The sequence below is a fragment of the Aphidius gifuensis genome, linkage group LG6, assembly GCF_014905175.1.
Source record: "Aphidius gifuensis isolate YNYX2018 linkage group LG6, ASM1490517v1, whole genome shotgun sequence".
In the NCBI taxonomy this organism is placed as follows: domain Eukaryota; kingdom Metazoa; phylum Arthropoda; class Insecta; order Hymenoptera; family Braconidae; genus Aphidius; species Aphidius gifuensis.
The window spans coordinates 6,436,564-6,462,267 of NC_057793.1; the positions used below are offsets into that span (position 1 = coordinate 6,436,564).

General features: G+C 22.8%; 3 protein-coding genes across 7 annotated transcripts in view; 2 read left to right on the forward strand and 1 right to left on the reverse strand.

Annotated features, from left to right (window-relative positions):
- The first annotated feature begins 2,442 nt into the window (after positions 1-2,442).
- LOC122859103 (high-affinity choline transporter 1) lies at positions 2,443-8,843 on the forward strand. The gene is made up of 7 exons (XM_044162479.1): positions 2,443-2,761; positions 3,021-3,476; positions 4,016-4,395; positions 4,682-4,986; positions 5,405-5,684; positions 6,303-6,520; positions 6,585-8,843. Exons 3-7 carry the CDS (start codon positions 4,122-4,124, stop codon positions 7,293-7,295), a joined length of 1,788 nt encoding a protein of 595 aa, XP_044018414.1. The 5' UTR covers positions 2,443-2,761; positions 3,021-3,476; positions 4,016-4,121; the 3' UTR covers positions 7,296-8,843.
- A 2,043-nt stretch (positions 8,844-10,886) lies between these two features.
- On the reverse strand, positions 10,887-14,110 carry LOC122859106 (pro-resilin-like). Its single transcript, XM_044162482.1, has 5 exons — positions 13,818-14,110; positions 12,225-12,491; positions 11,749-12,153; positions 11,322-11,661; positions 10,887-11,246 (listed from the first exon to the last, which is right to left on the reverse strand). Exons 1-5 carry the CDS (start codon positions 13,900-13,902, stop codon positions 11,141-11,143), a joined length of 1,203 nt encoding a protein of 400 aa, XP_044018417.1. The 5' UTR covers positions 13,903-14,110; the 3' UTR covers positions 10,887-11,140.
- A 10,392-nt stretch (positions 14,111-24,502) lies between these two features.
- Positions 24,503-25,704, forward strand: part of LOC122859102 (vesicular acetylcholine transporter) — a 48,543-nt gene continuing 47,341 nt past the window's right edge. For 3 of the 5 annotated variants that reach the window (XM_044162472.1, XM_044162475.1, XM_044162476.1), the window contains exons 1-2: positions 24,503-24,640; positions 25,112-25,312. The gene's annotated coding sequence lies outside the window, so the exon portion shown is untranslated. Of the gene's footprint in view, positions 24,641-25,049; positions 25,313-25,704 lie in introns of all 5 variants that reach the window. The other 2 variants (XM_044162474.1, XM_044162473.1) reach the window with 2 other exon arrangements.

Consider the following 25,704-nt stretch of genomic DNA (forward strand, 5'->3'; position numbering starts at 1 on the left):
AATGAAAATATTGATTGAAAAAAAAATTTTTGTTATTTTTATTTGTTGTTGATTATTTTTGTTTACAAAATGAATTGTAAAAAAATCAAGTCCCGAAGAATTGAAATTCAATTCAATACGTCTTCTTTTAGCAGCTTTTCTTTCCTGTTATTTTTACAATTCTTCAGCAGCTTTTTTACGTAACAATAACTAAATAAATAGATTAATTAATTAATTAATTATTAAAAATTTAATATTTCTCGTTTTTCATTGTTAAATTATCTCATAAATACGTAGTTTTTTTTTCTATTTAGGGTCATAAATCCTTTTTTAGCTTTTGTAGCTTTTGTTGCTTTTTACAATATCTCTATAGTTTACAAAAAAATAAAAAAAAACAGCCTGTTGATTTATTAAAAAAAAATTAAATTAATTACTCAAATCAAATTATTTTTAGTAAATTGCGAGTATCTATAATTTTGATAAATTCATTCGTTTTTTTTTTTTTTTTTCATTATTTTTTTACGTAATTATTTAATATGTTATTGTTTTTTTTTTTGTGATTCTAAAATTATTGGGAAGTACATAGATCGCTATTCTCTCGAACGTTCCCAGGTAGAAACTAATGTCAATTTGACATCAACTACTAGACTTCAGAGACGTCTCAATTGACGTCAAATTGACATTAGTTTCTACCTTGTGTATCAGCATTCCCAAATAAAATTTTCTGTGATTTACGATTTATTGTATTGCAAATCAAAGCAGATTGTATTTGGCAATGCGGACTTGACTGCATGGTATATGCAAGCTTTTGCGTGGCTCCATTATGCAAACAAAAACTTTAATATCTCAGAATAGCATCTGACATAAAAATTTTGAATTAGCAATGTTATAGAAAGATTTATTTTGAATTTTTAAATATTTTTATTCCTGTAACTTACATGAACTATGACATTTTTTGCTAAACTTTATGCACATTTCCATGAAAATAATGAATAAAATTAACTTTTATTTAAACCTATTTAGATTGTTTATCGACGTTCATATATTCCCGGGTATTTCTCCGCGATTACTCCGAATTTCTCCCAAATTGATCCGGGCGGAGAAATGAGCGGAGAAAGGTATCAAATTTTTTTTCCGACATATCTCCGAGTCGACTTGGATGAAGAAACGTTTGGAAATATTTCTCCGCGAAAAAAACTTGTGCAGAAGCTTGTGAAAAAAATAATTTTACCGTGGATAAATTCTTCTGAAATCAACGACGAGAAGAAAATTTTTAATTAAAAATATTTATGTTTCTTCAATTCTTTAATCAGTCAATTTTAATTAAGTATAATTTTTTTTTCAATTTATCAAAAATGAGAAAAGAAAAAAAATAAAATATTTAATTCATTATAATCATTTGAAAATAACGAGCTAAATTTGACATCAATTAAACTGCCGAGTCAAATATATAATATTCAATCTGATCCTCTAACAACCAATTGAACAAAATAAAAAAAAAAAAAAAATCATTATAGATCCCTTGCCATAATCAGCCCCATGTTATCATGATGTAACACGTGCCCATTGTCCACACACAGTGCTTCACCTGACACGTGTCAATTTTTTAGCTATTATTTTATTTTTGTTATATATATAAAAACGGACTCTTGACACCAACAACTTGACTCCCCTAACATCGGTAACTTAACTTCCGTTTCATTGATCAATCAAAAAAATTAATCAACCAAAAAAATATATTCAAAAACCAAAGAAAAACAACCACAATACAAGCTAAATCCAAAATCATTGTACCATGTATAATTAATAATTAATTTTGTCCTTAATTGAATCATTAAAAAAAAAAAAAAATGAAAATAAAAAAACTTGAAAATATGTCAAGGGTTACAAGAGCCATGTTAAAGTCATTGAAGACTTTTGGATCCATTGAATTGCATCAAGATATATTTCCCCTCAATTTACAAGTTTTCCCACTACAATGAAAATTTTATATAATATCAACAACAATTGCGCATGTTTGCAGTTGAAATTGCAAAGCACCAAGATGTGGGTGATGACACGCCCTCATACTGGATTTTAAAAATATATGTATAAAAGCTTCATTCCCACCAGCACCAACTCCACCACCTCCACCACCATCAACACCATCACTATGATAAATTTTGTCTGGGTATTAGTTTGTATTTGCGTTGTTACATTTGGAACATTGGTGATGTTGATGATAATCCTGGTGGTGTTGGTGGTGCTAGTGTTGATAGTGGGGATGATAAATTTATAGGGATGAAATGAACACAACCACATACACCCCTTTTATATGTACGTGACGTCATAGAGGGTTGCCAAATCAATAGATCCCTATTCGTGGTGAATTTTTTTTCATGTTGCTTTCCCTACTCTCTCGTTTTATAAATATATATATACATTTGTTATGGCTTGAACAATCCTTGATACGATGGAACAAATGAGACTAAACCAAGTGCTTTCAGTGCGGGGAGATCACCGCGACGCTTGAGACGTCAGACAGTTACGTTCCTGACAATTATCCGGTGTTTCACAACATCACAACTGGTTTGAATTTTTTTTTTTTTTTTTTTCTTGTTTATTTTTATTTTTATTTTTTTTGCTATTATTGTTTATTATATATTATATTTTTAATTATTAAATTTTGTAGTTTTTTGAGCAATTTTTTATGTGATTTTAATTTTTTTAAATATTATTTCAACCGTCGGAAAATAGTCGCTCGTGAGAGATCTCAAGTTGCAAATTGCCTCCTGAATACTTGGTAAGTTTAATGAATAATTTGTAAATTAATTATTTTGTTTAAAATATTTTAAAATCGAAATCGTTATTGGCACTAATATACGGAGAAATTTACAAGAAATTTGGAGGCATTTACGGGTTGATTTTTTTTTATTATTATTTATATAATAATTGTTTATAATAAATTAAAATTTTTTTAAATATATTATATTCAAGTTTATAAATAAATTATTGATAAATAAAATTACTTGTTTATTTAATGCATGATAAATTTATTTCAGGTGACAAGTGAAGCATCATTAGCCGCACGCAAAAAAAAAACATTTTGTATATAAATATACATAAAAAATATAATAATAATTATAAATAGAATAAAAAAAAATAAATTAATTTAAAATCATTAGCTCAGTAAAAAATAATTAAGCATAATGGAAAAAAAATAAAATAAATAAATAAAAGAGTTAGGGGTTGAATTATTAATAGTCGAGTTGTAAATTTATAATAAAATTATTGATTAAAAATCGATGGCCATCAGTGAGGATGGGTGGTCTTGGATTTAGAACGAGAAATAGCCCCTCCCAAAAAACATCATTGAGGTGGGGCGATTGTTGTTCGAAAAATTTAAATCAACCTGTATCATCACCCATTTTAAAGGGTCATCTACAAAATATGCCACCTGTATCGGTTTGAGGATGTCCCCCGCTGTTGCGTGATTGTACCCCACGGGGTCTTCAGAGGTAATAAAATTATTATAATAAATTAATAATAATTATACCACGTTACGATAAAAATTTTTAAAATTATTTTTTAAAATTTGTGTTTAAATAAATCGAAGAAAATCATAGTTCTTATTGGCAAAAAAAAAATATAGAATATCAAAGAAATATAAGTTTGAAAAAATTTCATCGGTTGATTTGATTTATTTTAATTTTTTTCCGATCGATCTTTAATTTTCTCGTTAAAAAAAGATAACGTAATTGCTCGCTAGAAAATAGAAAAAAAAAAAATTAGTAAATGAAAAAAATTATTTTCACTAGGAATTTTTATTTGAAATCAAAATCTGTTCATGAAATTTTTCCATCAATTTTATTTTTCCAGAAAGAAAATTCTAAATTTAAAAAAAACAAGAAAATCCAAGTTAAAATAAAAATGCCAGTTGAAAGATTAAAAAATATATTAGAAAAAAAAAATAATTATCGTAACGTGTTAATAATTAATAATGATAAATAAATAAAATAATAAATAAATAATTTTTTTTTTTTTGATGATAAAATAGGCTACCAAACGTAAATAAATATGATCGTATCCAAGATATTTTATCAGACTTGAATAACAATAATAAATTTGGATCAACACCAATTGATTTATCATCATCAACAAAAATGATAAATATTGCTGGTTTTTTATCAATCGTAATTTTTTACATTGCAATTCTTGGTGTTGGTATATGGGCAGCTAAAAAAAAAAGAAGCAACAATAATTCTGATGAAGAAGTTATGCTTGCTGGACGTTCAATTGGTTTATTTTTTGGTATATTCACTATGACTGCAACTTGGTTTGGTGGTGGATATATCAATGGTACTGCTGAAATAATTTATACCAAGGGTCTTGTTTGGTGTCAAGCTCCGTTTGGTTATGCACTGAGTCTCGTCTTCGGTAAGCATTCAATGTCTCATTTAATTTTTTTATCATAAATTTATTTATTTATAATTTTAAAAATTATTTAAATTATTTATATTTTTGTTTAATTATTATTTAATTTATTTCCTTGTTTAATTATTTATTTAATTTATTTTTTCAAACTTTATTATGAATATTATTTTGTAATTGAAATTTCAATTGAATTTAATTTTTTTCTTTTATTAAATATTTAAAATTTATCAAATGATTTAAATTAAAAAATATTTGTAAATAAAAATAACAAGTTATATATTTAAAATAGGGGGTATATTTTTTGCCAACAAAATGCGACAGCAGGGGTACATGACAATGCTGGATCCACTTCAAGATGCATTTGGTGAAAGAATGGGTGGTTTATTATTTTTACCAGCCCTATTTGGTGAAATTTTTTGGGCTGCTGGTATAATTTCTGCACTTGGTGCAACAATATCAATCATCATTGATATGGAACAAAGTCATTCAATTATTTTTAGTGCATTTATTGCTGTTTTTCATACATTATTTGGTGGTTCATATGCTGTTGCTTATACTGATGTTATTCAACTTGCTTGTATTTTCATTGGACTGGTAAGATTATTACATCTTTTTTATATATTTTTTTTTTACTGAAATATTATCATTATTATTAATATAGTCAATATGATTATCCGATTAGATTATTTCCAAAAGGAATCCTTAAAATTTTTTCCTTCAATATTTCGAATAGTAATAGTAAATTTGAATTCAATTTCTTTTATAACAAATAAAAACCATACAAGTATTTATAAAGACACAATAAATAGATTATCCAATTTTTTATTTTCATTATTTATTTATTTAAATATAAATGATATTTTTTTTTAATTCAAATAAGCTTTTAATATTTAGCTTCATTTAAAATATCAAATAAATAATTTAAATATTAATAAATCGCTAAATAAATTTGTATAAATCTTAAAAAAATAAATTGTATTCTTTTTGTTTAAAAAAAAAAAAATTACAACAGTGGCTGTGTATTCCATTTGCCTGGATGAACACCAAAGTCCATCCTTTAAATTCACTGGAAATTGACTGGATCGGTACAATCCAACCGAAAGAATACTGGACATACATTGACAATGCTTTACTATTAATATTCGGTGGTATACCATGGCAAATATATTTTCAACATATTCTATCATCAAAGACATCTATCCAAGCACAGCTATTAAGTTACATTGCTGCATTTTTTTGTATTATTATGGCAATACCAGCTGTACTAATTGGTGCAATTGCAAAATCAACTGGTACGTTTATTTTAAAATTTATTACTATATAAAAAAAAAAAAACTAAAAACAAAATTATTCATTTTAACAATATTTAAATGATGAATAATAATTTACGTATTTATGAGTTATTATTCCGGCATTTCGGCTTTATTCGCGTAGCGTGTAGCAAAAGGGGATTAAATTAGTCTCGGGGTTCACCCCAAGCAACCCTTAGTTGTCATAAATATATATAGGTATTATAAATACACAAAAAAAAAAATAAAAAATATAAAAAAGAGGATGCTGCCTTGCTTGATGCAATTTTTTCCCTTTAGTTTATTTTTTTTTCTATCTGATATACTTGACGTTTGATGGTGATGGTATTTACAAGCCGTTATAAAAAAAATATATACGAAAAAAAAAAAGGATAGTGTTGATATTGGTTGGCATGAATTGCAAGAAGGGTGATGCTTATATAAATATATATATACTTTGGCAATACAATACCGTGTGATCCTTAACATGTGGTTCTTTGATAATGTCTACAAAACCTTACAATATTATTGTCATTGTATATAAATAAAATAAAATTGAATGATGTGTATTATCATTTAATGATTATGTATTTGTTTTTTTTTTTTTGTTGTTTATTTCAGCATGGAATGAGACTAACTATGTGGGATCTTGGCCAATTGAAAATAATCAAACAAGTATTATATTACCAATGGTTTTACAAAATTTAACACCAAATGTTATTTCATTTTTTGGTCTTGGTGCTGTATCAGCAGCTGTTATGTCATCAGCTGATAGTTGTATGTTATCAGCAAGTTCAATGTTTGCACGTAATATTTACAAGCTAATATTTCGACAAAGGGTAAGTCAATATCTTTTTATTACATCAACAAAAATATTTTAAAAATAATAAAATGAATAATTAGGCAACTGAAATGGAAATAATCTGGGTGATACGTGTTGGAATTTGTATTGTTGGTATGTCAAGTACAATAATTGCCCTGAAAATACAATCAGTATATGGATTATGGTCACTGTGTTCTGATCTTGTCTACGTTATATTATTTCCTCAATTATTAATGGTTGTTTATTTTAAAAATTATTGCAATACATATGGAAGTTTGTCAGCATATATTATTGCATTTGTAATTAGATTGAGTGGTGGCGAAAATATAATTGGTCTTCCAGCGTATATACATTATCCTGGTTATGATAAAATAAATAATATACAATTATTTCCATATAAAACAATGGCAATGTTGATATCATTGTTGACATTAATTGTAATATCATACTGGACAAATAATATATTTATAAATGGTAAATTATCACCGTATTATGATGTATTTAGGTGTGTTATTAATATACCTGAAAATGTACAAATAGTTGGATATAATCCAGCTGATAAAGATGAACAAATGGCTGTTCTTGCTGGTGGAGTTGGTAAAATTTATGGCAGTAAGAATAAAGCTAACGGTTGTGTTGATAAAAAAACACTTGAACCGGACAATGACATGAAATCAGATACAATTGAATTAATATCAAATGATTGCTATGATGGTAATGATGATTTTTTGGAATCAAGTAATAATCAATATTTATCATCATGTAAAACACAATTAAATACGGTCTTTTGAATAATTATTTTTTCATTAATGTCTGGTTTCATGATCACTAGCTGTGACCAACAATAAATAAGGTGATGTGGATGTTGTCTTTTTTTAATTTATCATTTAGTACTTAGCTTTAATTTAAAAATACTCGATTTTAAATAATATTTTGTATCTTTTTTTCAACTGATTTATTCTATTTTCAATTTTAAAAAATAATGAAATTTATATTTATTTATAATTGTCAATTTTTTAAAATCTTATTGTGCCATTTTTTTCGAATGTTTATTTTAATTTTTTTAAAGATTTTTTAGACAGATATGTAGTTGAATGCATTTAGTATTTAAAATTAATTTTTTTATTTTATTATTTTTTTGAGGTATTAGACTTTACATTGTTTCAATTTTTGTATGTTGATAATCAATTGAAATAATTTTTTTTAATTTATAAGTATTGTGATTTTTAATTTAGATTTCTTCCATTTTTATTATTCATTTTTAGTAATTTTTTCTTTGAGATACTCTGCATCACCAACCTTAGACTTAAGAATTTTGTTGATTTAAATTTCTTCCAAATTATATAATCACTCGTGTGATAATGTTGAAAATTAAAAATTTTATTTATATACATATTTCAATAGTTTTATTGATATTCAAATATAATAAATTGATGTTGAAATTTTTAGCAAGTTATGTTTTTTTAGTTAAATTTAATTTTCTAATGTTTATAGAATATTTAAAAATATAAAAAAAAAGATAAATTTATTTATTGATGTTGAAAATTGTTGTGTTTATTTATATAGTTTATAAATTATTAAAAAACGTTGTTTATACAAATTAATTTCATCAAATTTTTAGATTAATATTGAATTTTTATCTTTTTAATAATTTTTTTTTTATTAAGCTTATTTAAAAAAATCAAATTTTACTTTTTAATTCAATTTTTATTCTCAAATTATTCAAAATTAAATTTCTATTTATTTATTAACTTTATATTATCAATATTTTTCAATTACTGTCCGTCAAAATTTCTAGATATTCTAATTTTGCAAAATAAAAAAAAAAAAAATAATAATAATTAAAATTTATATTCAACAACAATAACTGAATAAAATAAAAAGAAAAATAATAGTAGAGACAATTATAAAGACAATGGAATAGTAAGAAAAAAATTTGAAAATAAAAAAATAGTCATATTTTAAATAATAAGAAAGGAAATACAGGAAGAGTATGAGAATTAATAATTTTAATATTCTCGCTCATTAAATTAATAAAATAACCACAGACTGAGGACAAAGTGAAACTTTAAAAAGTAATTCGTCCACAGTCTCGTATTTTTGTAAAAAAAAAAAAGAATTAATTAATTAAAAAAAAAATATTAAAAAATCCATAAAAACTATATTTTAGTTTTAATCAAAAGACATTGATTCGACGAAACTTTCACTGTATCAGACATTATGTCACCCGTCTGTCATTGTCAATATAAAAAAAAAATAATTAATACTAAAAATGCCATCTCTGAATTCATTAAATTTATTAATTGCAATTAAATGTTTATGAAAGTTTTTTGTTTAATCTCGCGATTTTGTAATTAATCAAAATATAAGAAAACGAAAAAAATTATTTCACATATATTGTTGTATTTTTAAGCGCGATATAAAAATAATAAATACAATCAATAATTAAATTAGTATAATTAAAAAAAAATAAAATCATAATAATAGTGCTTTAAAAAATAAAAAAAAGCATATCAACCAAAAAAATAAACATATCAATAATCATAATTAAATTGTGATTAAAAAAAATATAATAAATTTTTTTAAATTTTAATAAATAAAATGTATTTTTAATTAACAATTAAACAATTGATTTTTTTTTAACAAACAAAAATATCAAATTAAATCAATTGTTTATTAAATTAATATCAAATTTTTTGTGTATTTTAAAAAATAAATGTAATAAACAAAAAAAAAAAAAAAAAGAAAATAATATTCTAATAAAAATTTAATTTAATTTATTAATTAATTTGTCAATAATTGATAAATTTTAATAAATCATAATAATTTACATAATCATAAAGTTAAGTGTAAAAAGATCAAAATAAATAAAGCAAAAAAAAAAAAAAAAAATTAATAATAATAATGTTGCAATATGTGTATTAATAAATAATTGATAAAAAAAAATTGTAAAAACTTTGTCAAACGTAAATGTTAGAAAATAAAAAAATATATGAAAAAATGAATTGTTTTAAAGTTTCTTATGCTTTTTTTTTTAGTTATAAATTATTCTATACTACAGTGGAAATATAAAAAGACCTCTCAATTATTTATGGGTTCCCAGTATATATAAAATGGCCTAATCAATAAATCGAGCGACCATCAACGCAACACTTGAATAACCTCATCGATATTCTACTGGTTTATTTATTTTTTATTATTTAAATAATTCATATTTCATCAACAGATTACTTATCATTCACAGAATAAATTTAAAAAACCACTTGCTTAACTTGAAAATTTAACGAAACAAAATTTTTATTTTGAAAATCGAAATTCAATTTTGTAACGAAATAAATTTTGTAATTTAAAATTAACTTTTTAGTTTATTCTTTTTATTATTTCGATTTTTTTGTCATTTATTTCGATTTCTATTATTTTGTTTATTTATCAATAATTTTTACCATAAATATTATTATTCAATAGAAAATTCAAGTTTTACAATTTTTCAGCTTCAAAAGTAATTAGTTAAAAGTTCAAGGTCAATATAAATTAATTAATCTTCACTACACTTTTATTATTGTATACTATTAATCTGCAAAATCAGCTTGTTTTTTTTTTTCAAGTATTAAATAATAATTTTCCAGCTAATTGTATCATTTTATTAATGCTTGAATAGAAAATAAAAAGACTTTTTTATATTGGTATAAAATTGTATACACTGTTATGTAACAAAATAATAATGACATTATTCTTACAACTTTACAATAGAGCTAACAATGGAAAAATAGAGTAAAAAAAAATTACAATGATTCACGTTGTACTGTAGTCAAGTGCACCAACATGTAAAAATAAAACTGATATTAAATATTTATAATTTCATTTCCAACTATTTATAAAGTTTAGTTTTTTTTTTCTTCTTTTTTATTGTAAAAATATATATACGATATTTTCAACCTTTATTTCTTAAAATAGCTGTAAATTATAGCATTTGTCATATTTCTTGGATTTTTGAAAATAGTTTTATTTTTCAACAAAACTAAAAATAAATTGATATTAAAAAATACCTCTACATTATTTATGCTTTGCCAGTATTTAAATAGTCAAATCAATAAATTGACCTAGCCATCAAGACACTAGATAAATTACTTCATATTATTAACCATTAAATTATAAAATTATTAAAATTAATTATTGAAAAAATAAATATTAACTTATTTGTTTTTTTATTATTTTTTTATTAAATTTTTACAGCAATTTTATTAGTATACATATAAAAAAAAGGCATTTTTACAAAATAAATAATTAACAGGTGATAAAGAATTTTAAAAAAAATCACCATTGATTTGAGATATCATCATTTTTTTTTTCACTTTTATCATTTTTTTCTTTTAAAAAAAAAATTTTGTCTCTTTCCCTTTTCAAGTGATGCCTTCTTCAATTGAAATATTATTAAAGTTTCAATGATAAAATACAGATATTTCTCGAAACTTGGTTTTGGATTTTTTTTTTTTTTTTGTTTATAAATTTTCTTCAATATAAAATTCACTTGTAAGAATATGGCAAGTTGAAGCGAAAAATTAAAAAAAAAAAAAAAAAAACAGTCAAGATCAATTGAAATAAGGTTACTCAGTGAGGATTGATAATTGAAATGTTATTAGTATGAATAACCACCGTTGCTGGCATAACTTTGTCCACTACTTCCAGTGTTTGATGGTGCACCGTATTCATTTGATGGAGCTGATCCACCAAAGCTGCTTGAACTGTTAATAATATTGTTATTAATTTAATAATTATTTTTATAATATATTATATATTTTTTAATGTATTTAATTTACCCTCCAAAACTGCTGGAACCACTTGATGAAGATCCACTGTATCCACCTAATGATGAACCACCACCGCTGCTGTATCCACCTGATGATGAACCACCACCGCTGCTATATCCACCTGATGAACCACCACTGCTATATCCACCTAATGATGAACCTCCACCGCTGCTATATCCACCGGATGATGAACCACCACCGCTGCTGTATCCACCTGATGAACCACCATTGCTATATCCACCTGAAGATGAACCACCACCATTGCTGTATCCGGAACCAGTTGGTGCTGGTGCACCATAGCCAGATGATGGTCCATTACTGTATCCACCAGAACTTCCACCATTTGATCCTGTAGTTATTTTTAAAATAAAAACCAATTATAAAAATAAAGTTTCAATTATATTTTTATTTCAAATAAAAAAGTAATTAAAATTACCAGAGTAACCACCAGTGCTTGGAGCACCATAGCTGCTTGATGGTATTGCTGGAGCACCATAGCCTGATGATGGTTTTTGAGATGGAGCACCATAGCTTTGTTGTGGTCTTGGAGCTGGAGCACCATAATTTTGTTGTGGTCTTGGAGCTGGAGCACCATAGTTTTGTTGTGGTCTTGGAGCTGGAGCACCATAGTTTTGTTGTGGTCTTGGAGCGGGAGCACCATAATTTTGTTGTGGTCTTGGAGCTGGGGCACCATAGTTTTGTTGTGGTCTTGGAGCTGGAGCACCGTAATTTTGTTGTGGTCTTGGAGCTGGAGCACCATAACTTTGTTGTGGTCTTTGAGCTGGAGCACCATATGATTGTGATGGTGGACTACTTGGAGCACCGTATGATTGTGATGGAGCTAGAGATAAATTAATAAATTAAATAAACTAATAATTATATATTTAATTTAAATATTATAATTTTATTTACCAGAGAATCCACTGCTAAAACTACCAGAATTACTACCACCAAAACTTGGAGTACCGTAAGATTGAGATGGTGCACCACCACCTCCACCACCGCTACCAAAACTACCGGTACTTGGAGCACCATATCCTGATGATGGAGCAGAGTATCCTCCACTTGAACCACCACTGCTATAACCACCACCACCACCACCGCCACCACCAAAGCTACCACCTCCTAGATTTGGTGTACCATAATTTGTTGATGGAGGAAGATAGTTACCAAGTGGAGCTATTCAAAACAATGAATAAAAAAAATTATATAATATAATTAATGAAAATTATAAGTAACAAGTTGAATAAACTTTCACTTGTAAATTATCAATAGTCTTTGTCATTCAAATTAATAATAAATATGTATATAGGAAACTTTAGACAATTAAGTTGTAAAATTAAATTACCCGACAATTTATTATAAAATATTTCTCAGTATACACTTTTACTGTGAGTGAAAATGAGAAAAAAAAAATTTTAATTTTTCTCTTTTGTTATATTGTTAAATTAATTTTGAACAGTGAATCTTCATTTGTAATTTGTTTGCCAAGGTGAAAGTACATAAAACATTAAATTTAAAAAAAAATAAATTACTCAAATAAATTCACTGATGCATTATGATATTTGAAAAAAAAAATATATTATTATCTTATTTTAAATCGTGCATCTTGTCATCATTGTTGACTTTTTAAAATATATATTTATCTTTTTTATTGTCCTTGATCGTGAGACAATATGAAGATATAAAAATAAATAATATCTACTGTGGGAGTTGTTTTTTTGTTGAAAATTAATAACAAAATAAATTTCTATTTATTGCATTAAGAATCATCACGATTTTTATTTTATATGAAAGAGAGTGAATAACAAGGTAGTTAAAAAAAACAAGATTATTGACCTTAGAATCATCTTGTCTTGTTGGAAGAAATAAACATCACGACATCGAGATTTATATCTTTTATTGATGCAGCAGCATCATCAACATAAAAACTATTATTGACCCTGACTTTCCATATTTATTTCTTTTCATTTTCACTTTTCAATTATTCATTTCTTCATTCAATTTATAAAAAAACATTTGACACTATCGTTGTTTCAAATTTTAATATTTTAAATCACTTGGCAAATTATTTTTAAAAGCCTTTACAATTCCTCCAAAATTGGACCAGAAAACTACCCTAAAATTGGGCCCAAAAATTCCACTAAATTTGCGTGATAAACAAGTCCCAGAATTTTAAAAATCATTTTTTTTTTTTTTTTAACTTTTAAAAAAAATCCAAAATTGGTTTAATTATTTTTTATATTTTTAATTTAAAATATTAATAATAATTTTACACACCAATGTAAAAATTAAATATATATTTGAAAATAACATTTATAATTTGTGTGAATTTATTTCAATTTTTATATCATTTTAAAAATATTTTTTAAATAAATTATACTAGACAGTAAATTGCCTCGAAATTATTATAAATTAACTAAATTAAAATATTAATAGAATAATTTATATTTTATTAAAAACAAAAGCAAACTTATTAATTAAATTTAATAATATAAAATTTACCTTCAGCAATGCATGCTGGTAACACAAGTGCAACTGCAAGAATAGTACCAAAAGCCTTATTGGCTAATTTCCTAATTGATCTCATGATTCACTTGTTTATCAAACAATAAATAAAATTAATTAATAAAAACAAATATTATAAACAAACTCGCGTTAATTTTTTTTATTTAAATTAATTATTTTTTATTTAAAAAAAATAATAATAAAAAATTTGTAATTGTGCACAGGTTGAAGACACGCTTTGCTCCAACATGTCTAAAATCAACGATGGATCAGTCTTATATACTTGACCGTCGTTTTGGAGAAAGTCTTGAGAAGGTGCAAGGAGGATACATCAGTGTAATATTTTTCATAAAAGAAGGGGTATATTTGTTGTAGTATTATATATTTTTTTCAAAAGTGGGGAATCACTGTGACTAGATATGAACATTGAAATAAATTTTCTATATATTTTATTTTATTTTATCTTACCTATTGCATTTAGTGGAATATTCAAAACTCATCTCAATTCTCAATTTATATTATATATATATTTCTAAAATATGCTTTCATTTATATATTATTATTTTAATAATCATAAATTTTTTTAAAAATAATATTAATATAAATTTTAAAAATTTTATTTTCACCTTTTTTTTTTTGTATTTAATTTCAATAAATTAAAATTATTAACCAATTTAAAAAAAATCCAATAAATTTCACAAAATTAATATCAATTAAAGCTTAATAAAATAAAAAATATATCTATAAATAAATATAAATAATAATAATTTATAAATAAAATGTATTTTTTATATTTTCAAAAATTTAAATATTTCACTTGTTGAAAAAAATTATTTTTTGCCCTTTAAAAATTGATAGACAATTTATTATTGTTATTATTAATAATAAATAGATAATAATAAGCAATAGTACAAATAATAATAAATATTCATAAATAATTATAAACAATAATAATAATAATTTATAATAAAAAAATATTTTTATATTCAAAATAAAATTCAATGCAATATGAATTTTTATTTTTAAAAATTCATCATCAATTTATTATTATTATTATCAACACTATAATTAATAAAAATTTAAATACTGAATATAAATAAACAAATAAAAATAATAATAATAATTTATAACAAAATTATTGTATTTCTTTTTTTAAATTAAAAAATAAAAAATACATTTATAACAAAAAAAATTTTCATTTATTAATTTATTTATTAATATATTATTATTATTATTTATTAATAATATTATGGAAACAATGACGTCGTCATTTGTGGCTTGAGGCAAAAAATATAATATAAAAAATAAATAAAAAAAAAATGTTAAAGCGAAAAAGCGAAAGTGAAGCAACTATGTACACTATTTGTGTGTGTCTGCATCTTATTCAAGTGTGATAGATATACTCTTGATGGCATCATGCACATACTAAGAAAATTTATATATATATAACATGATGCGTTGCGTGATTTTTTTTATTTTTTTATTCATTTGCCCATTGTGTATATGAATACATATGAGGAATCTCTCATCTGTGCCCCAGATAATTAATATCCGTGCTGAATATAAATTTATTTTTTTATTTTTATTTTATTTTTTACCTAGACATCGTTCATGTAGATGTAACCATCTCATCATTTTCAATATGTCTTGATATTTATTTATTTAAAAATATAATTTTAACGATATTTCGATACAACATTTTGATATTCAACCAATCATTGCACCTCTTTGTATATAAATATATTTCCCAATTTTATTTCTGACAAATTGATAATTCAAGGGATTATTTATTTATAATTATCAATATAATTATTATTTTTTTAATCATTATAAATACATTGAAATATTGTGAAATTTAATTATTCAATTTTCTTGATGGTACTTGTAATTACTTGCCCTACTTGTTATTAACTAAAAAATAAAAATAACAAATTATCATCAAACATTAAAGCCCATTGTATATTTGATTACTATTATTTTATTAATTTACAGTGTCAATATTTAAAGACACTATTATTTTAATTAAAAAAAGTTAGTTATCTTATATTTGTCAAGTGTTGAATAATAATGTTTATGTTCAAATATAAATTACATTTTAATTTACATGTAAATATATTTTAAATATGGCTATTAAATTTTATATTATTTTAAATAACACTTGAAAAATAAAAATATATTTATATATATAAATAATAATAGTAAAATGTATTAGAATTTGATAAATGGGTGAAGGTGATATATGTCATTCAAATACCACTCAAAGTAATTTGATTTTTTAAAAAACTTTTATAGAAAAATATAAATATTTCAATGGCGAGGAGTGTGCATTTTTATGAACGATTGTGAATTAATGATAATTTGTATTGTGTGATTCAATGTTGAATAAAATTATGGATAAAAACAATTACATTAATTTATATTTTTATTTATGATTTTTCAATCTTCTCAATTTGTTTTTTCTTTTTTTCACTTGTTTAATGATTAAAATGTTGAAAGATGTAAATTAAAAAAAATCATATATTTTTTTTTATTATTGGTAATAAGTTAAAAAAATATATATTGTGTAATTTTTTAGCGTATAACCTTCTTGATTATTGAATGTGTTATTTATGACACTAAATTATTAAATTCATTGGTAATTTTAATTTTTTAAAAATTGCTTATTAATTAAGAACACACGAAATTAAATAAAATTCATCATTTTTTTTTTTAAATGCCCTTGTGGCTATTTACTTTTCGGTTGCATTCACTGATTTATAATAAAAATAAAAAATAATAATATATTGTTTGTATATAAATATTAAATAAAGAGATGAATTTTTTATTTTTTATATTTTAAAAACATGCGGATTCACTGAATTGCATAATAATTTTTTTTATATATTCTCAGCAAGATAATGGGCCACACAGGTATATACAATAAAAAATAAATAAAAAAAACAATATATATATATATTCTTGAGGGGAGATTCAATTAACGAAATCTTTTTTAAAACATGAATCTTGAAGAAAAAAAAAAAAAGCGTGCTTATTTTTTTCTTTTGTCTTGGATCTGCTCCTTTTTTTTTTTTTTAAATATTGCTCAAGGAATTTCCTCTTTCACATTATAAAAATAATTTTTTTTGAATAAATATATCCTTGTGTTTGTCTTTTATTATTATTATTATTATTTTATATAGTTACTTCATGTGATATACCTTAATTGGCCAACGTATACACCTTAATCTACTTGGGTATTTTTTATATCATGATAATCTCGTGTGATAAAACAAAGAAAAATATAAAAACAAATTTTAAATATATGATATATATATTTTTAAAATTAAAAAGTATTTTTAAAAATTATCTAGATATTTTTTAATTTAATGTAAATGATTAAAGTAATTATATTAATAGTGTCTCAATTTTATAAAGAAAAAAATTCATAAATGAATGGATAAATCATTAAATAAGTTGATAAATAATTGAATGAATATAAAATAAATTAAGTAAATAAATGAATAAACAAGTAAACAAATAAATAAAAAAATAATTAATAACAATTATTGAGTAAATAAATAGATTAATAATTGAAAAAAATTATCAAAATATTTTTCGATGAATCATTCTATATTGTCCATCAATAAATCATCCCCTAAAACTTAAAATTATTAAAAATTTAAAAATATCCACAAGTTTATTAACCCTTTATTACGCATTTATAATTTTAAATTTTAAACATTTAATCATGACAACGTGATAATTTACACAATATAAAAAAAAAAAAAATTCTATAATTATATTCAATATTTAATTCAATTGTCTTATCTTAAATACTAAATTAAATATGTTAATTTTGTTTTTCAATTTTATAATCATTACATTTGTTTATATATAAATACAAGTAATTAAATTTACTGAAATAATAAAATTGCGTGAATTCAATGCTCGTACGTGTCGTCACACAAAATAATTCGCATGAGAAAAAAAAATATAAAAATAAATCTAAAATGATTATCATAATAATAAAGGTAAAACAAATATATATTTAAAATATTTTATCTGAATATATCTTGACCAACAAATATCCTACACGCATTCATTCATTCATTCATATTTTAAAATAAAAATATTTTTATCCTTTCATTTACCATCGTGCAAGTTACTTGAATAATCACAAAAACCACAAAGTGGTTAATTATATTCTTCTCACTTTCTCATAAAATATATAGCTAATTTTTAACATTAGAAAATTACTGCACATACACATAATTTATCCTCAAGGTAAAAAACTAAACAAACATAATTTAAAAAAAAAATTATTTATCAATACGGCTTTATATTTTTTTAAAAACTCATTGGATAATATTTACGTTAATTAATTTATCAATATTTCTTCTTATTTATTCGTTGAAAAATTATATCAATTTCATTTGATGATGCACATAAATAATATCGATATTCAAACTGACGAAATAAATAAAATTGAAAGGTCCAATATTTAAAATTAAGAAAAAAAAAAAGACATGCACAGAGGTAACATTTGAAAGGTCTCAAATATATTTTTAAAATTTTTTTATATCATCTCACAAATGTTCCATATATTGCATATATATCTGGTGGCTCAAGGCGATACTTAATTTATGGAATAATAAAGAAAATATACCTTCACATTACTTTCACCCTTTTTTTAAATTTTTTTTTTTTTTTTTAATTGTTATCTAACAATGTATTAACATTTTTAAATTATCATCCAATTATTTCAACCAATGACAAATAATTTTGATCGTGTTTAAATTAAAATTTTCCATATGAAGTATTTAATTTGAAAAAACAAAATTTATAATATAATTTTTTCTTTGATTTATTAAATAAAAAATTTGTCGTAAAATTGTAATTTACACGAACAAAATAATGTTTAAAAAATAATTTTCATTATTAAATTTATAAATAGAATAACTAGTGTAATGTTGAATAAATTTTTTTCAATTTTTAATAAATAATAACATTTATAAAAAATAAATATAGAAATTTATATTTTTTTTCTCAAACATGAGAAAATTTTTTCGCTTTTTTTTTTTTATCTTTTTCATTCAAAGAAATTTAATTTTCACACTAATTAATTAGCCAAATACAATGAGAATAAAATTTTTATAATTTTACACATGAAAAAATGAATAAATAAAATATTTTTATAAAAACAATGTGAATTATTAAAAGACAAAGTCTATACTATTGAATTTCTTATTGTATTTTTTATTTCAGGGTTTTATTATACATAGGTATACATAATAGTATAGAATAAAATAATATTTTTTTAAATGTTGAAGAGGTGAGAAAATAAGAAGATTTTTTTTTGGACTATTTGTAGTAATAATAGTAGAGGGAAACTAAGGGGTAAATTACAAAATGGGGAGTGGCTTTTAACGTGGGTGGAAGGCGTGGCTGGTTGGATCAATAATGGTACAAAGTGGGGTAAATTTATCCACCAAGATATTATATTGTAGACCATATCAATAAACATATATAACTTCAATTTTGATATGCATTGAGGAACAAGGTAAATCGGTCATTTTAATGAAAATAATAATAATAATAAATTTAGAAAAATAAAAAACATCTAGTTAAGATTTTTTAGTTGTGTTGATTTTTTTATTTTCAAAATTATCGATTTTAACATCATTTATATTCACAAGATGTTTGCCTGGCAACGTCTGCCACGACTTTTCAACTCTTTCTCTTGAAATATATATTTTTTTTATTTTTTATTTTTTACTTCTTTATATTTCTGTATTTCCTTTCTACTATAAATCTAACTGAAAATGCCACGACAGATAATTTTTTTGATTTAAAAAATTAAAAAAAAAATGTTTTTAAAATACAATCGCCGAAATCAGAAATTCAATCGCATGTAACCTGCAGGTGACATAAGAAAAAAAAAAGGTCATATGAACAAATATATATTTTGTGTTAGATATATAAAGAAAGTGTGAAGATTTTTATTAAAAAATCAATTTTACATGACACTAATAATAAAAACAATAATAATTAATGAAAATAAAATAAAATAAAAATATAGAGTCATGATATATGTGCAAGTATAGATGACCATGGCCTACGTCATATTATTGTTATCGATTTAAATGCCCTTTGGCCTTAAACTTTAAAATAAAAATTATTTATTTTTTATTTTTTTTAATTGAAAAATTTGTTGGAGCAATATAGATATAGAGCATTGTTTTATCAATCGTTTAATTAGAAAAAAATAGAATTTAATAAAGTAATAATTTATATGCAAAAAAAAATTGGAAAAATATTAAATTTTGTATTTTTAAATTATTTTTTATTGCATATATAAAAATTTATTAGTGTTTATTTGATTGAAATAATTCAATGAGTTAATATTAAATATCGAAATTAAATTAATATAAAAAATAAAAATGCAAATAATTTTACAAATATGACAAGAGATTTTAAATATTACTTGAGTTTATATTTTAATTTTTTATAAATTAACTTGTGTATATATTTTGAAAATAGAAATTTCTTTTTTTTCCTTATATTTTTTATAAATAAATAAAGTTAAAAATGAAGGTAATCGTGATTGGATTACTGATGATATAGTGACAGGTAACGAACTTGCAAACATTAATCAGGTATCGATGAAGATAGGAGAAAGGTTTTGAGGACAGTGAAAATTATGTAATAATAAAATCCAAGATCGAGTTTACCACAAATACATAAAATAATAACTAAAATATATTCATGAAATATAATTTTGAAAATAAACAAATAAAGAGAAAAAAAAAATTACATAATATATTTATTTATTAGATAAAAAGAAAGATATTTCGAAAAAAAATATATAAATATTTGTGGATTATAATGTTACAAGTATAAATTTAAATAAACATATATTGAAGTTTGTATATACTTATATGTTTAAAAAAAATATTTAAAATGAAAATGAAAATGTCATTATTTCATTGGCACGTGTCTGTGTTTATGACAGTTGATTATGGAATTTTTGGTTTCTTTATCTTAAATAAAGTTCAATGTACTTTAACATTAAAATATTCAAAAAATTTGTATGACACGTGAACAATTACATTTTATCTTTAAACAAAAAGTTTTTTTTTTCTTTAAATTATTGACGATTACAAGCAATAAATTTATTTATTTGACAACATACGTCAGGTACAATGTTTATCAATTAAATTGATATAAAATGAAATGTTATTTACTTTTTTTTTGCTTCTACATTTTTTTATACAACAAAACAATGATAAACAATAAAAAAATGTCTTTTACGAAATTTTGTTTAACTGTTTAATATTCAATCAATATTACTGACTACTAATGTATTGTGAAAATAATAATAACAACAATTAGATTGAATAAATAAAGAAAAAAAAAAACAAAAATTGTTTATATATTATTCAATACAAGATCGTTAGTGTACACATTGGTGTACTTGATATAATATTCTAGGCAATTACATTGTTTGCTCATCAAACAAAGGGACTTTTTGTTTTTTTTTTTTTTTTTCTTTTGGTTATTTTCTATTGAAAAAATAATGTTCGAAACTTACACTTTGCCTCGAGCCCTATACAGACATAATATTTTTTTTTTTTAGAAATTTTTTTTTTACTTGTTTAAATATTAATTACAACAATGAATTAATAAAAATATATAAATTTTTTATTTACATATATGCTTCATTTAGATAGTGAAAATATAATTCATTTAATTTTATTTTTTTTTAATAGTTTTTCTATGCAATTGAGAGTACACGGTGATTAAATTAATTTTTTAAATTTTTTTGAATTTTTAAAATTACGTATTGCTCAGATTTTTGATTGAAAAAAAATAATTTTTATATTTTATTTAGATGATAATGATTAGAAATCAAAATAAATAATAATTATCAAGTTTGTATATATTTTTTTTTTCATCTTGATATAATAATTTATTCATTTACCTGTTTTTTTTTTTTAACAATTTTATTTTATTTCATTTTGTAATTATAAAATTATTCAATGTAAATATAATTATTATTTGATTTTTAAATTAATAATTATATTAAATTTTTAATTTTTAATTATAGTGTTTATTTAATTTTCAAACTCGTTTGTCCTACATTTTATTGCTGTGAAATTATCTCACAATCTTGCTCGCGTCATTCATTCTGAGAAAATAAATATGCACTATGATTGTACATTGTTTAAATAAATTATAAAAATAAAATATAAAAAAAATAATAATAATAATGAAAAAAAAATAAATAAATATAAATAAAATTGTATTTTAATTTTTTTTTGTGTGTGTTGCTTTGAGGCCTTTGAGATAAAAAATAAAAACAATTTAACAACTATCAGATTTTTATCCCGTCATCGTAAATGAAATTTCGCAAAGAATTGAAAGAAAACCGATCGGAAGGAAACGAATTACACGGTATTTTGCATCACCCAATTTGGTATTCAACTTGCCGCCTTGTCGAAAAGAAAAATAAAAAATAACATTGTACACTGAATCACCACCGCGATCTAAAAACGTGACAACTTTTTAAAATTAAAAGAAAAAAAAAATTCCATCTTTCATTGGTTTGTATAAAGTATTTATTTTTTTTTTTTATAGTATTGCAAAAATTTCAATTGATAAATAACAAAATCCCCTTAAATTTTATAAATATTTTTTTTGCTTTTTTTTTAAATAAAATAAAATACCTGTGGTTTTTATAAATAATTTATTTGTACATTTATGATGATTATTTTATTTATCACTTAAAAATAAGTAATAAAAAATAAATATATAAATTGAATGAAACAAAAAAATGATAATTGATTGTCAGTGTGGAGATTGCAGATCATTTTGTAATATATTTTATATTTTTTATATTTTTAATACTGCATGAGAAATATTATGTTCATCAAGTTATCTGCTATATTATTTTCAAATGGTGTTTGTTAATATGAAAAATAAAAAAATAAAATATAAACAAAATTTATCTTTGGACATGCATAACTTTGAAATATCTATAAATAAAAAAAATATAAAAAATAAAAATCAAATGATGATTTACATTCACTTTTTGACATTAACAAATAGTTGACTTTTTTTTTTTCTATTTATTAATAAATATAACAAAAGATATTTAAAAAAAAAGAAAAAAATTAATTTTTTATTTTTATAAATATTGTTAATAAATAAAAAAAAAATAAACAATTTAATTTAATTGTTTAATTTGAATGGTTACTAATGACTTGATATTATCTAAAATTTTATAGAAAAAAAAAAAATGATTATGATGTGTAAAAATATATCAACGGGGGAAATGCAGGTCACGATTTTGTTGCATCTTTTTTTACATCAGGTAAACGTGATGCACTTACAAGTTTTACAATCCATTCAAATATTGCAATAAAACATGTGTATTATTTATTATTTAAAAATAAAATAATATTTAGATTACTTTTTTTTAATTTCAATTGAAAATATCATCACGTGTATTTCAAATTTACAAAATTTAAAATAATATCATTGTCTTTACTAAAAATAAATATGTACAACGATTCAAATTTTTTATTTTACAAAATTAATTGTAATTCATCAAAACAAATTTATAAAAATAATCTTTAAAACAAAAAAAAAAATATAAATATACACCCAAGTTATTTTATTAGAAAATATATCAGTGTCTTTACATAGCCATTTTAATTATTGACATACACTTTGATGTAAAATAGTAAAAAAAAAAAAACTTAAATCGATGTCACATAAAAATAACTCTTCTATAAAATAATTACAATGCATAGTTTTTTTTTTATCATAAAAATAACGTACTTCTTTGTCTATGAATAGTATAGAGTTATAAAGCGAATCACAATAAAATTATATGCATAAAAAAAATATCTTTGTGTATAAATTTATACAAAAAAATAATAATAAATAATAAATAAATAAATCAACACCATGGAAAGTTCAATGATCGAACAACTGCGTTCTCCACTAAAAGATGTTATGAAAATTGTGGAAACATCAATGATCGCAGTCTTGCTCAATAAGGACCACCACTACTCATTCAATGCTCTAATTTTTTTTATTTATATAAAAATCAATATTTGTTTATTAAAAAATATATGCATTAATCTAGTAAAAAATATTTATAAATAAATAAATATTCCAAGTAAAAAAAAAAAAAATTTCTATGTAATTTTTAAAATGTAATTTGATTGATAAAAAATAATAATAGAAATAAATGGTTTTTTAAAAATTAAATATAAATGTATGTTAGTCGAGTGAGAAATAAAGAGGGGTAGATAAAAGGGGAGGGGAGGGTGGTACAGGTGAGCTATCGACCTGGTGCCAGAAATACCGTGCAGCATCGACCGTGGTTTTTTTGTTATATACCTGGCCCGTGCGTTTATAGCGTCCCAGGGGATGAAATGTAGGAGAGGAAAATAAAAGTTAAAAATAAAAAACACACAACGACGCAAATACAACGTTAAACATAGGGGTAGTATTTGATTGTATTGAGATATGTGGGTGGATATTTTATATATTAAAAGTAGTGGGATGTAGGGATGAATTGAGAGGCGTTTTTTCAACCAATCATAAACAAGATATAATATTAACGCTTGCGCATTTGTATTTGATGAAAAATTTTTGTCTTTACTAAGGGTAGTTGTGTGTTGATGATACAGGGGATGGTTATTGCAGTGGGGTATGAATTTTATCGTCACAAACGGTGGCGGGGAGTACTTACTTGGCAGACGTTGCAAAGCTTAACCGACGTAGTGACACGCCGGGACACCCCTGACATCGGGAGCCCATCGGTCTACGTAAGTATATATTCAAATATCAATTTTAACAATATTATTTTACTATTATTTATAAATAATTTTAATTTTTTTTTTGTTCAATATATAAACAAAAGTTACAAGTGTTTTTATTAATTTAAAAAAAAAATGTTTTTTTCCTATTTTTATTAATAAATTTAAATTATCAATGCTATATTGTTTATTAAAATTTAAATAATTGTTAATAATATATTATTTTTAATATTGTATATTTTTTTTTTTAAAGAAAAAAATCAATTTATTTCATGTAAAGTGTATTTATGTATTTTTTTTTATGTAAAATTGTGATATTAAAAAAGAAAAAATAAATATATTTTTGTATTGTGATAAGGGTAGTTTATTTTTGTTTTAAATTAAAAAAAAAAAAAAAAATTTTTTATATGAAGAATAGTTTTCTGGGTCGCCAGGTGCAACTTAAAAGCGCTCGATACGACAACGCGATTTGATTTGCAGGCTCGGTAGAGGACTCGGCTGAAAAGGTGGAGGGCCCAAGGACAGAAATTGCCAAGGAGTCGTCGGGTGACTCGAGGGATATTGACGATATCACTAACGGTGTTACGTCCACCCTGACGGGTTTATTTTCTGGTTTACCGGCGTTGGCTGGGCCCCAGCGTCTCGCCAGTTCACTCAGACAAAAATTTTCCAACAATTCTGGTAAGTTTATTATATTTAAAAATTTAATTAAAAATTTTAAAAATTTTAAAAATCAATAGTCAGATGAAAATCTTTATCAAACATTTTTGTTTGACCTCATTTTTTTAAATTAATTAATTAATCAAAAATAATCTAATTATATCTGAAAAAATGAATAAATTTTATTTGAAAAATTATTGATATTTAAAAAAAAAAAACTTACGTATAGACAATGTAAAAAAAAAAAAAAACTCATAAATAAATATAAAAATAAAAAAAGTGTCCCTGTAACTTGACACGTGGATATCGATCCTTTGGGTTGACATCGAGAGCGCCTGATCGAGGGGAGCCTTCACCTGGCGCTGCGTTGGAATAATAAATTAATATACAAAAAATCATTATATCAAATATTT

Excerpts from the sequence above, each read along its gene's own strand:
- LOC122859103 (XM_044162479.1), top strand. The coding sequence starts at position 4,122 with ATGATAAATATTGCTGGTTTTTTATCAATCGTAATTTTTTACATTGCA. Across the intron at positions 4,396-4,681 it reads TGCACTGAGTCTCGTCTTCG|GGGGTATATTTTTTGCCAAC; the intron begins GTAAGCATTCAA and ends TATTTAAAATAG. Across the intron at positions 5,685-6,302 it reads TGCAATTGCAAAATCAACTG|CATGGAATGAGACTAACTAT; the intron begins GTACGTTTATTT and ends TGTTTATTTCAG.
- LOC122859106 (XM_044162482.1), bottom strand. The coding sequence starts at position 13,902 with ATGAGATCAATTAGGAAATTAGCCAATAAGGCTTTTGGTACTATTCTT. Across the intron at positions 12,492-13,817 it reads ACCAGCATGCATTGCTGAAG|CTCCACTTGGTAACTATCTT; the intron begins GTAAATTTTATA and ends TGTTTTGAATAG. Across the intron at positions 12,154-12,224 it reads TTTTAGCAGTGGATTCTCTG|CTCCATCACAATCATACGGT; the intron begins GTAAATAAAATT and ends ATTTATCTCTAG.